At 48.7% G+C, this 13,360-nt stretch overlaps 1 protein-coding gene across 5 annotated transcripts in view; it reads left to right on the plus strand.

Annotated features, from left to right (window-relative positions):
* LOC146026277 (complement factor H-like) overlaps positions 1 to 13,360 on the plus strand; it is a 960,333-nt gene that overhangs the window by 121,081 nt on the left and 825,892 nt on the right. The window contains exon 6 of one of the 5 annotated variants that reach the window (XM_083156811.1): positions 4,291 to 4,470. The exons of the other annotated variants lie outside the window; for them this stretch is intronic. Coding sequence (XP_083012937.1) covers positions 4,291 to 4,470 — 180 coding nt within the window. The remainder of the gene's footprint in view (positions 1 to 4,290; positions 4,471 to 13,360) is intronic. 5 annotated transcript variants of the gene reach the window in all.

The raw sequence follows: 13,360 nt of genomic DNA on the forward strand, positions 1-13,360 counted from the left end.
AAAATCTTTCTAACCTACTGTGAATACTTTCTGACATCTGCCACTCAAATCATTGAAAATAGCACTGCCTTGGTGTCCTCACCAGTACCTCAGTAGCCACAATAGTAGCAACACAGGAATGGCACTTAAAGGACTCTCAGAAGAACACATACATTAGGTTATTTTATTTTTTAATCTAAAAACTTGCAAATAGAGAAGTCAGATATTGTATAATGAAATCATTACTAAATGATCTATTCTACTGAAGACAGGAGACACAGCTCAGTTCCAGCTGCTGAAAGCATTATTCCACTTAAGAGGTGAAGCATGAAACTGGTTACTGGCATAATTCACAGGCACTGGCTTTTCTTACAATGTCATGTCCTGCAGGAAAGCCAGGCTAGTGGGAGCAGTGAATGAAACACAAACAAACGGGCTCTGTCGCGTGGGGTGGTGTCGGGCTCTGGCACGGGGGGGGGGGGGGGGGTGGCAGGCTCTGGTGGGGGGGAGGGTCAGGCTCCGGAGCGGGGGGGGACACGAGTCACTCACCATCGCCGAATAGCTCAAGACAGGTGCTTGGCAGGGCACAGCTTCCTTCCTCCTGCTCTCGTCTGTGGAAACTTTCTTGCTGCTGCTGCTGCTCCTCCTGCGGCTCACTACCTCCCTCCAGTGGCCGGCAAATGCCTTAACCTGCCTAGTGGTGGCGCCGGCCCTGTGTAGAGTGACTTTAAATGGGGGGGGGGAAACCATCTCTTACTGTGAGTAACAGCTGCAGGTTACAGCTGTACAGCTGCATGCTCCTGATCACTGACAGCCCTCCTCTTTCCAAGGCAGCAGCATTAGCTGCATCAGACCATCAGCTCCTCTGTGTGCTTGTGGGCGGAGCTGATCTCTGCACTGTAGGCTGAATGATTATAGTGGAAAGGAAGGGGAGAAACTGTGGGGATGCTGCTGCCTGCACAGTGCACCCAGCCAGGCAGTGCTCAGCACATTGTGGGCAGCAGAGCAGACCACCCTAACCCCTCATACTGCCACAGGTTCTGCTAAGCCCCGCCCCGACAACCCGCTAAGCCCTGCCCCCTCACAGAGCCTCACACTGACATGGCACCATCAGCCCTTTGCAGCATCCAGCCTAAACCTGACCCCGACAGCCGGCTGTCAGGTAGTATTTGCAGACAGCACAGCCTCCAGGCATGCTTTTGCTGCTGCTGTTGCTGCTAAGTATCACTCACTGTCACTGGGGCACAGGGAGAAAGACGCTGGCCACTGCTGCTGTGCTTCTCCCTCTTGTGAGGGGAGAGAAGGCGCCCTCTAGAGTTTCTGGCGCCTGAAGCACAAGCTCCACTGGAACCACCCTCCCTACGCCCCTGCAGAAAAGACTCAAGACCCAATGACTCATTAATCCCTCTGGGGGCCAGGGAATTCAGGACAAAAATCCACCTGCTTTATTGCTGCTGGCGAATCTTGTTACTGTTGCCTCTTGCATTACTCTTTTACACCAAAAACATGGTTCCAAGCCAGGTCGGATCCGGGATTTTCGCCGTTTACACCGCGGGGCCAACACACAGTGTAAATGGGGGCGGCGCTTGGAGATGACATCATCTCCAATCGCCGGGACTGCCAACCGCTGCACCGGGAGGGACCACCATGCTATGAGCAAGCCCAGCACCACGGTAAGCTGCTCGCCTGTCCCCAGCTTCTGTGCACCACCACCAGTGAGATGAATGGATGCCGCACACAAGCACCCATTCACCACCTCCCTGTCTCCGTTGCTGTCTGCACAGTACAGCAGACAGCAGGGGAGGCTGTGTGCACCCCCTGCTCATCCTCCATACTGAACACAGGCCACTGTGGTTGGGAAGTTGGGCTTCACCTTTGCTGTAAACGGGAGCTAGTTCGGATGTGTTGGCATAAATGGTTACACTGCCCCCACCCGGATCCACCCGGGGAAATGGACCTTTTCTTTTTTTTTTCAGCTACTCCTTTTACATCGATGCTGACCCAGGGCCACCTGGATTTTTGCCTCTGTATAAAGGTGTATAAGAAGAAGAGGGACATGATCAGTGATTATTGTTATTATTATTGTTTATTTATATGGAGCCACATTGAATCTGCAGCACCTGACAATACATAGATACGAGAAACAAGAAAATAAAGAATTACAGTACAAAGCAGATTAGGACAAGTACAATTATAAATAAAGACAGTTGAAGCAGATGACAGGACACCAGTGGTGTAGCTAGGTGCCACGGCGCCTGGAGCAAGGGCATGTTTCGCTCCCCCCCCAAAAAAATTTGTAGTAGGTGAGGCTCCTGTGCAGTGAAAAGTGGGCGTGGCCCAACATTATACCACACACCGTAATGCCCATTGCACATTTTAGCGAACTTTGTAATACCAATTACACATAAAGCCACATGCCATAATGCCAATTACACATAAGGCCATACATGATGCCCATCGCATACTATATAACACAGCGTAATTCCCATCGCATACTATATAACACACCGTAATGCCCATTGTATACTATATAACACTGTGTAATGCCCATTACACATTTGACACATAAGTGCCACTTACCTACATGCTCAATGCCAGGGTCTTCATGCTCGATGCCAAGGGGGACTGAAATTGCTCATTGCCAAGGGGGACTGAAATTGCTCATTGCCAAGGGGGACAGAACTGTGCAGCAGCCCGCTCCCGGCTCCCCACCACTATTTTAAATTCAATGCACCGCCAGCTCCCCTGCCCGCAGCCCAGTGCTGGCAACATAAATCATGGGGCCCCTACACTGATAGTGCGGAGCAGGGAGGGAGGGTGGGAGTAATAGTGCGGAGCAGGGAGGGAGTGATAGTGCAGAGAAGGGAGAGAGGGTGGGAGTGATAGTGCGGAGCAGGGAGGGAGGGTGGGAGTAGTAGTGTGGAGTGAGGGTGGGAGTGAGTAGTGTGGAACAGGGAGGGAGGGTGGGAGTAGTAGTGTGGAGCAGGGAGGGAGGATGGGAGTACTCCTTACTTAGCCAGCCGCAGGGGACTGGCACACCCCCCTCCCCAGCTGCTGTCAGGGGCAGTGTGTGGTCGGCAGCCCCCCCCCCAGCTGCTGTCAGGGACAGTATGCAGTTGGCACCCCCTCCCCCCCCCAGCTGCTGTCAGGGGCAGTGTGCAGTCGGCACCACCCTCCCCCCCAGCTGCTGTCAGGGGCAGTGTGCACTGCACCACTCCACCCCCCTGGCAAAGCAGTGTGCGTCCGTGCACCACCCCCCAAGCAGTGGTGCAATCCGCGCCCCCCCCCCCCCCCTGTAGCCGGGCTTGCCCACTCCCAGCTCTCCGCTGTGTCCAGGAGACGTGCTGCTATTTAAAATTCACATCTCCCGCTGGATCGCGGGACCACAAGCCACCAGTTGATTGACTGCTGGACCGCAAGCACCTATTGGCTAGCGGTCCAGCGGGAGACATGAATTATAAATAGCAGCACGACTCCCAGACACAGCGGGGAGCCGGGAGCGGGTGGGGGAGTGGGCAGACGAGCGTGCAGGGGATCGGGCGAGCTGGCAGTGCCGGCACGGCTCTGGCGCCCTGATGTCTTCCAGCGCCCGGAGCTTGTGCTCCGCCCTCGCTACTCCCCTGCAGGACACTGATGCAATTATCAGGGTGGCAGAGATATAGTCTAAAAAAAAGCACATGAGGAGAGAGCTCCCTGCTCATAAGAGATTACAGTCTAGAGGGGAGGGGCAGATAGATTGGTATGACACAGAAGGGATAGAAGTGAGCATAAACAGATTATAGTACCAATCCTAGACACACTGGGTGAAATTTAGTAGGATGAGAGATTCAGAAAGTGAGAGATTTGGCAAGAAATCTCCAGGTTTTTTTTTTAAAGCGGCAATCATTTACACCGAATGCCGCTTTAAAGAAACTAGAGATTTCTTACCAAATATCTCACATCCTATTAAATCTCCGCCACTATGTTTTACCGAAGCGCAGTGCCATGTTACTGCCTATTCACTGCTTCCACTGTCAAATGCTTGATGTAAAACTGTGTTATATTTGGGCCATGTGCTTATTAAATTGTCGATGCATCTTACCCACATCGGACAGGACTCAAGGATATGTGAGCAGGTAAACAGCATACGTTAATGTACAAGTCAATAGATAGTTCATGGTGAAGTATCTACCCATATGGGTATGTCTTAATTTTTTCCTGTCAGCTTTGCTCTGACACACCATAAGCAGTGATAATAACCTTTTTTTTTGTTACATTTTTTATCCCAAAAATCCAATGTTTTATTCAAATTTTTATGTTATATTCCCCTAGAAATTACCTGCGACCAATATCAAAAGGTGGACAATGGACAACTGTTAAATGAGAAGCATGTCTACAAAGAAGGAGATGAAATTATGCTGCAGTGTAAAGAAGGATTTACACCCCCGTCTGAACCAACTAAACCCCGTGTATGCACATCAAATGGCTGGTCTCCACCTGCAACCTGTATTAGTGAGTATATTTATATACAGTTATTCTTTCATTGTATATTTTTATTCCTATTTGATATTTTTTCCTACCTAGACAGTTTAAAATATGCCATTAAATCTTTCTAACTTACTTCAGGTAGACACACTTTTTTTTTCCTGTAAAAAGTGCAATATAAACTATGTTTCAGACTTGCATAAGTAACTTGTGTTACTTTGCAATCACACAGTACTTTTTATTTATAAAATGTGTCTGGTATTTAGAAACAAGGTGCCAAATTCCTGCAGTTAAGGCCCCCGAACACTAGGGTGATTTACATGCAATATGTGCAATTTACATGTGATTTCAGCAATAAATCGCATGTACAGTGCCCAGATTGCATGTTCATGACAGGAGGTATGATGCAATGTGCAAATTGCATCGCATCTCCTAGGTTGTACCTGCCGCCAGAGAAATCAGTTGCCAGGTCGCTGGGTCATCAGGAGAAGATGCTGCTGATCCGAAATCTGTCATCGCCAGGTCACAGTGCTCAACACCTTTCCCTCCTCCCATCTGCAGCAGCAGCAGCTACGAGGCCACCTCCTCTCCTTCCTCCCTGCTCCCTCATCCTCCTCTTACCCAGTGGCGTAGCAGCAGCCTCAGTCAGGAGAAAATCCGAGGCTGCTCCTTCCACTGTTCACCAATGTTTTTTTTATTATTATAATAACATCAGCCTGCCACCCACAGCCCAGGGGTGGCAGGGATAGCCCCAGGCTTCAGCCCGGGCTGGTGTTACCCTGGAGGGGGGGACCCCTCTATTGGGGGATCCCCACTCCTCCAGGGACCTGGCCAGGGCTGACCAGCCAGGGTGATCATGCTTTGGCTGGGGGTCCTTATGGAAAAAGTGTCCCCCGGTTGTGGCTTGACATCGCTGGCTATTTGAGCCCGGTGCTGGTTTCCAAAATATGTCCCCTGTATTTTGGGAACCAGGACCGGGCCAAGAACCTTTGTGCGCATGCGTGGCTGACCGATTATCGATCGGACTGTAAATTTTCAGACCAACCGAATGTGTCTGAAACTGCCCCATAGGTAGGGTAGCTACTAGCCTCTTCAACATAGCTTTAAATAGCACTATTTAGGTCAGCCCTCCTAGCACCCTGTAGTACAACTCATCCGGAAAATTGTATTGTACATGTGTGTGCAGTAGATAAATTGCATGTGATTTGTCACAGGTTGATAAATTGCCTGCAATATATCTTATGTGAAATAAGCACTCAAGTACAGAATCTGACATGCAGGACTCCCGGGAAGCTGCCGGGGAGTTCAAGCGAAATCTCATGTCATTTCAAGCCTCAGATAAATTGCCCTAGTGTATGGGCACCTTTACTTACAAGTAGATACAAAATAATTAGTAGCTTATACACTGTTAAGGCCCCCATACACTTGAGTGATTTACATGCAATTTTTTCTCTGGTCATGCAATTGCGGCAATCAATCGCATGAAAAACGTCCAAATTGCATGTGATTGACAGCAGGTACTATGCGATGCACAGTCCCGTGCGCATTGCATTTTAGTTGCATGTGAGTTGCACCAGCTGCAGAAGCAATCTGTTGGATTGCTTCTGAGCCGGGTAGGCTTGGCTGAGATCACATGCAATATATTGCATGCAGGGCCGCCAAGAGGTATGCTGGGCCCCGGTAAAATTGGGGACATGGCCAAATTGGAGGTGTGGCCACCTCCCACGAGTAGGCCACACCCTCAAAATTATTACGGGGAGAGTGAAAAAACCTTCTAAAGTTCCGGCTAGCCGCGGACGGGCGGAAACACTACGCTGATACTGACAGGGATGCTGACTATGCTGGCTGTGGGAACACTGCACTGAATCTGACAGGGATGCTATGCCAACACAAGTACCATACCACCTGCTGCATTACCATACAGAGCTATCAAGGAATCTCTAACCACATCTGAAATGGCCCTTTTCTGCCCCATAGTAGTGCCCAGGTTTATTTTCTAGGTACTTGTGTATTATAGCGGCGCCCCCAATGTACATCGCGCAATGTTTTTATCACATCGCATGCCATGCACCCGACGCGGATACCTGTGAAGCCCGCGAGGGAACGCCGATACCTGTGAAGGTATCCGTGTCCGCACGCCATACTTCGGGCTTGGTGGCTCGCTGCGCTCGCCATACTTTCTATTCTCAACTCCACGCCCACGTGGATAGTGGGGTATGAAAAGGTCGGAGGACGTGTACTGCCGCCCCTCGCGGGCTCGCCGCGCTCGCCACACTTTGGGTTCACGTTTATAGTGGGGGGGTGGCGTGGGGGTGCATTTCACATTGTAAGCACCCATTAGGGTGCTTATACAATTTTTAATCGCATTGCATCGCATTGTATGGCATTGTGTGCCATACACAATGTCATACAATTTTAAAATTGTATGCCATTGTACAATATCACGTCGCATCGCATGCCTTATGGTATGCGATGCGATGGGCGCCGCTATAATACACAAGTACCATTTTCTAAACTATAGTACTTCATTAGTTCACAGTATGTCACTTTGCAGGGCTGCCGGTACACATACTGTACATGCTGTATGCAGCACAGTAACACTAATTCACATTATGACAGTCTCCCCAGTTCATATTACTGTATACAGCATCACATAACAGTGCCCAAGTTACCATATTACAGTAAGCCATAAGGTTATGGTATAAATGATAGATTGACTCTAGGTCAACAGTTATTAGGTCGCCCGCTAATGGTCGACAGTGGGAAGGTAGACACCTTTAATTGGTTGACATACTCAAGGTCAACATTGACAGAAGGTCAATGCAAGCAAAAGGTCCACAGACATGGTCGACACTGAAAAGGTCGACATGAGCTTTAAATGTTTTTTGGTGTCTATGTCAACATATGTAGACACATGAACTGTACGGACCTTATTCTGGTTGACTTGCAAGGCTTTAAATTTTGCGGCCTTGCCAGTCCCCCTGATGCCGCGCCCCCCTAAACCCCAGCAGCCATGTGAATGGATGATTTCCATAATCCTCCATTCCCAGCCTTGAGAAATCTTTCGATGGTAGGCGACCATTGAATGATTTCTACAGTGCTTGCTGATCTGAGACCCCCTCTATGGTGTCTCAGACTTGCAAGCACCCTGTGCAGGAAGCAGGCTGGCAGCTGACATCCGCTGATGTCAGCTGCCCGCCCCTCACACCCACGTCATCGGGGAATTACCATGGGAATGGCCAGAATTGGTGGTTTTTGGACACACAATGTGCACACAATCCATCTTACAATCTGCTGCATACAACTGGTCGTCTCACGATTGATTGTATGAACCTTTTAAAACACTTAAGATGGTCTAGTGTCTGACTAACAGGGACCACGGGCTTAGCGCCCAGCTACTAGGGGCCACAGGCTTAATGCCAAGCTATTAGGGACATGGGCCTAGTACTAGGGCTTGACATTTTTTATTTTAATCTAGAAGCCAGCATGAAAGTGTAGGAGCCAGACAAATTAAAAATAGGGGCAGTGCGCGCCGAAGGCGTGGAATTTTTTTTACAATGCAATGCCTATTACACATATCACACACACACATGCCACACACCGTAATGCCCATTATACATTCTACAAAACACTGGCATGCCCATTACATATAATACCACATGCTGTAACGCTTAGTACATATTATGTCTCATTAGTGCCGCTTAGCTACATGCTCATTGCTGCAGGTTGCATGCTTGATGCCAGAGGTAACAAGCCCTTTTGCCCAGCGGAAACATGCCCTTTTGCCCAGGGGAAACATGCTCTTTTGCTCGGGGTTGCATGCTGGAATCCAGTCTTGTCCCGCAGCAAGAAGCGGTGGGGCACGGTGCCCCGAAGAGCAGAGGTGCGGCTGCCAGCAGAGGTGCAGCTGCCAGTAGAGGTGCAGCTGCGGGGCCGGTGGAAAGACCCCTGTTAGTGGGTAGAGTCAGGAGGCGCAGCGGCTCTGCGGTGACTCGGTGCCCAGCGTCTGTCAGGATGGCGCACTGCAGGGAAGGAAGGTCAGAGGTCTCAGCCTCAGGCCACCCTGCAGTGATTGGATGAGGCAGCGGTGGCGCGGGGGACTTCTATTGGCTGCTGCAGGAGTCAGGACCAAGTGTATTTAAAAAATGTGTTCTGCTGCCGCTGCTGCGAACATGGGAAGGGGGGTGGGGGTCAGGGACCACGCTGCCGCTGGCCTGACAGGACAGGTGGGGGGGGGGCGGGTGGTCGGGCTGCCGATGACCAGATTCTGCTTCCTCCCTCCTTGCAAAAAATCTGGTCACCAGGAAGCAGAATCTGGTCGCCGTGGCGACCTGGCGCGCAGTATTTGTCGAGCCCTGGCCTAATGCCTGGATGTGGGGGCCATGGGCCTGGAGGGTCCAACTTAATTGCCCACAGGCCAGGAGGACCTTATTATAATGCCCAAAGGCCAATGTTGTGCAACTACAGTGGTCTCAGGCCGAGAGGGCCTGACTGTGTCCACGGGCCTAAAGCATGGACCCTGGTGGTCTAGGGAGCGAGTGAGGATAGGTTGCCCACAGCTTCCTACCTGCCGATGGAAGAGGCTGCAGGAGGGAGCTTTGTGAGCTCTTTTGCTTCTCATTCCCGCAGGCCTCTCAGATTGGCCCACCGGGAAACCGTGCCATTTTCCGGTGGGCCGTGCCAAAAGTCATTAAAAAGGGGCCGGCCACTTCCAAAATGGCCGCGGAAGGGCTGTTGCGCATGCACGCACAGCACCTCCCAGGCTACCAGTTCCCGTTCCCCCTCCGCCCGGCCAGTACTAAAGCAGCAGCAGCAGGTGAGCGCCCCCCTGCCGCAAAAAAAACCCAATCGCTGATTGGCTTAACACATGCAATCTCCTATTGGCCACCGATTCGGGAGCTGGGATTGGCTCCCGAAGGGCAGGACATTCAAACTGCCGCAAACCAGGGGTGGATGCAGGCTTTTTCTAGGCGGGGGGAGGTCGGTTAACTGTTTAAACTTGACCCACCCCCCCTCCAGTCCTAAATCCTCCCCTTCCCAGTCCTGATTGATGGAAGTAATAGGGGCTTAAGGTCAGCAGGAGCCTATGGATAGTTGAAAAGGAGGGAGCATAGAGTGAGGGCAGAGCCGGATAAAAGGGGGGCTCTGCGGGTACGTATCCCTGGGCCCCCCTCTCTGAAAGGGCCCCCAGCATGCGCGCATTCGTCCTTGCTGAAAGATCAATCGAGACAGCTGGCAGTCCTTTTTACCTCTAGCGGAGCTGAGGGACAAAACAGGAAGGAGGTTGTGTATGTAATACTGAACTGCCTGTAGGTGACACTACAGGCACAGTTCCTCAGCACTCAGGCAGCAGCTCTTCTCTGTCTACAGCACATGGGGCTGGAGGTGGAGATACTGCTGGAATTGACAGGTGACTGAGGCTGACTCTCAAGGTGTGTGTCCCTTGTTATGGGTGCCGGGGCATGGGCAGGGGGGTGGGGACCATTACTGTATGGCCACATTACTGTGTGCTGGCCCAGTGAGCACTATCTATTAGCAGCTGTGGTGGGGGTGGGGTGATATCTATGATTGCTGTGAGTGGGATTATTTGCTTTAGTAATGGTGTTTAGAAGTATGCTATGTGTATGTATGCACTGTATGTATATTTTGTGTGTGTGCATTGAAGATGGGATGTTGCTATGGGGAACCAATCAGATTCTATCTATTTTCTATAAGGTACTAAATAAGAAGTAGATTCTGGTAAATTATTTATAGCTAACACTGCTCCTAACCTCTGTATAGTGAAGTCAAGTGTTTTACACACTTGACTTCACTATGTTGCTTCATTTGGACATGCAAGGCTATATATGATAGAGTGAAGGTGGATCATGGAATAAGAGTTGAGCAGTTGTTGGTACCATAAGTACATATACCCATCTCTGGGGTGGACATCTTGGGACAGTGAAAACCCTGGACCATATCCTGCTCCAGTTCTAATGGCCTGGAGTCTTGTCTGAATTCAAATGTACTGCCAGTGGTGTCCAGTGTGCAAGAGGACAATCCCAGAGCTTATTTAAGTGAACTTCTTGTCCCAATGCCCATTATCAAAATAATGAACTTCCTACTTTCACAGGAAAAAAACAAAACACAGTAACCAACATATCCTGGTAATTTTGGACTACGCCACCCATTGCATAATACCAAGACTAAGACTACCAAAGAATTGTTTCTCTATACTCAAATCCCTAAAGAAATCCTTGCAGACCAGGGGCCAGATGTACTAAGCTTGAAAAATGAAACAATGGAGAGTGATAAACCACCAGCCAATCAGCTCCTAGCTGCCATGTCAAAGGCTGTGTATGAAAAATGACAGGTAGGAGCTGATTGGCTGGTGGTTTATCATTCTTCATTTTATCACTTTTAAAGGCTTAGTACATCTTTCCGCAGCAAACTCCATTTTTGTCCCAAGTAATGGCAGAATTTTTGGGAAAAGCACTGCTCCATACCCTCAGTTTACCACCCACAAATGGGTTGGTGGAGAGTTAAAGCAGAACATCCACCAGGCAAGATAATAAGATGGAATGGGATGAAGATCTCCCTTACCTCATGTTCTCCATAACTCACGTACTACAATCATCAACCAAGTTCAGTCATAGTAACATACTGTAGTAAGTAAGGTCAAATAAAGACATATGTACATCAAGTTCAACCTGTTTTTTACATAACCCATTAGAGGAATTGGTCTGGATGTCATATCCCCATCTGGAATTTTTGAATTTTATTCTAGTTAGGTTAACTAACTAGTGCTTAAATATACGTTATTTTTCCTCCTGTTCCTTCTACTACACTGTAGTGTTGTGCTTATAACCCTGTATGTTATTATCCAATAAAAACAAATTGCTGTATGTTAGTTTGGCATGACCGGTTCATTTCAAACCCATGCTGGTTACCACTGATTATCTTATTTATCATTAAATATTCCTGTATATCATCTCTTAAAATTCCACCAAATAATCTTAATACAACCGATGTTAAATTTACTGGTCTCAAACATATCCATGGACCCTGGAGGCATATTCTACTCTTTCTCTGACCTCCAGAACCAGATTGCTTTTCCTAAAACACAATTTTATATGTATTTACAAACCCGTCACTATATTATTTCCTTAGACTTAATGGTTTCTGACACCTCAAGACTTTGGGGCGAGATGTAATAGGGGCGGGGCTTTTGCATGGGTGGGTGTGGTTTCATCTAAAGGGCATGGGCTAGTGCCGTGACCCCCGTTTTAAGCATTTATCGGGGGCATGCCCAGCGCTCCCCCAGTGACTGGGCAGCACCAGCCTTCACACTGCACTCCTTCCCTCCCCCTTCATTCACTGGCATGCCATCTCTTCAGCGATCACCGAGAGCAGAATTGATCTCCTGCTCCCTAACTTTCTTCAACATACAGTAAATTGTACTTTTTGTCTGCACAAACCATATTCGTGAGAAGCCGCTCCTATTAGGACTGCAGAATGATGACAAAAAATTATCAGGACAATCCGTAATAATATGTTGTAATGTGGGAGATTAACACCATTAAAAAATGATTGGTAATTCGTTAAAGTACTAATTAATACCTCACACACTTCTTGGTGGGAGATTAACACCATTAATAACTTCCTTGCAACCTACTAAGAGGTCAAAACTAATAAACCGTTTTCCGTGTCTCAACCTGAGCTGTTTTGGATACCAATTACAGATAAGGAAAGCCATCACAAGTATTTTTTACACCCCTGAAGAGGCAAAACATGGTGGGTGATTTTGAGAATCTTGGAGCAAAGTGGACTCCAAAGGGGTTCACCCTAGAGATATACAAACTGTATATATTCTGGATTTATTATTGTTTTTAATGTGATATAAGCAAACAAAATTCATGATAACAGCTGATGGCATATCATTTCTTGGTTATCTATGTAAAAAAATTAGTCTGTTCAATTAAGACAAGTTTACCAAGACAATGGTTTCAGATAAAAACAGTAAAACATTTAACATTTGAAGGCACTCCCATTCAGTGGTGTAACTATAAATTTTGCTCCCCCCTGCCAAAAAGTTTGTGGCGCCCCCAAACACCCCCCCCCCCCCCCAGCTCCTCTCCAGAGTGTGATGTGATGACGACACACGCATAACAGAGAAGCTGAAGCAGGATAGAGGAAGAGAGACCAGCAGACACTGCTGCTTTCCTTGGCTCCGACGCATCCCAGACCGCCCTAGCATGCCCATCCGCCCGCCCATCCTGTACACAGTAGCAAATAACCAGCTCTGTGTACAGTCAATTGAATCAGTGGTGGGTGGGGGGGATTTGTCATCTCTGCCATGGCCTCACCCGCACTGCAGCTGACTTGCCTCTGGTGCTCAGCATGTGGGCAGCGGCAGGCAGCAGCATGTCAGTGCGTTGAGCAGGTACCAGCGCCCACACAGACCTCGCTGCGGCTTGCTCCTCCAAACGGCAGCTGGGGCTGCCTTACAGTAGTTAAGCCACTGCTCCCATTATTGTTCAAATTCTAGTCCGCCTCCATCTCCACTGCTAGCCACCAAGGAATCATCTAAATCTTGAGATGGCAGAACAGCTTGTGAAAGTTAGGTGGAAACTGCCAGCCAGTGTTCACCTATTTATCGTTCAGTTGGGGGAAACGGTTCCCCTGCACTAGATTCCTGTGGCATCATAGTTGTGGGAACACTAGGTGTACCCACTCTTCCATGAATAGGACACATCATGGCAAAATCTGAGCATGGCTAATATTGGTGTTATACAGTTGCACTTTCCCATAACAATTTTTTTATATATTTCAAAACCCACATGAGGCAATCTACACAGGCAACACTTTTTGGCATGATCATTTTAATTTTGCATGTGCTGGAAAAAGCATAAAAAGCATAAAATTTGTATCAGCAAAA

The sequence above is a fragment of the Crinia signifera genome, chromosome 8 (assembly GCF_055691185.1).
Source record: "Crinia signifera chromosome 8, ASM5569118v1, whole genome shotgun sequence".
In the NCBI taxonomy this organism is placed as follows: Eukaryota; Metazoa; Chordata; class Amphibia; order Anura; family Myobatrachidae; genus Crinia; species Crinia signifera.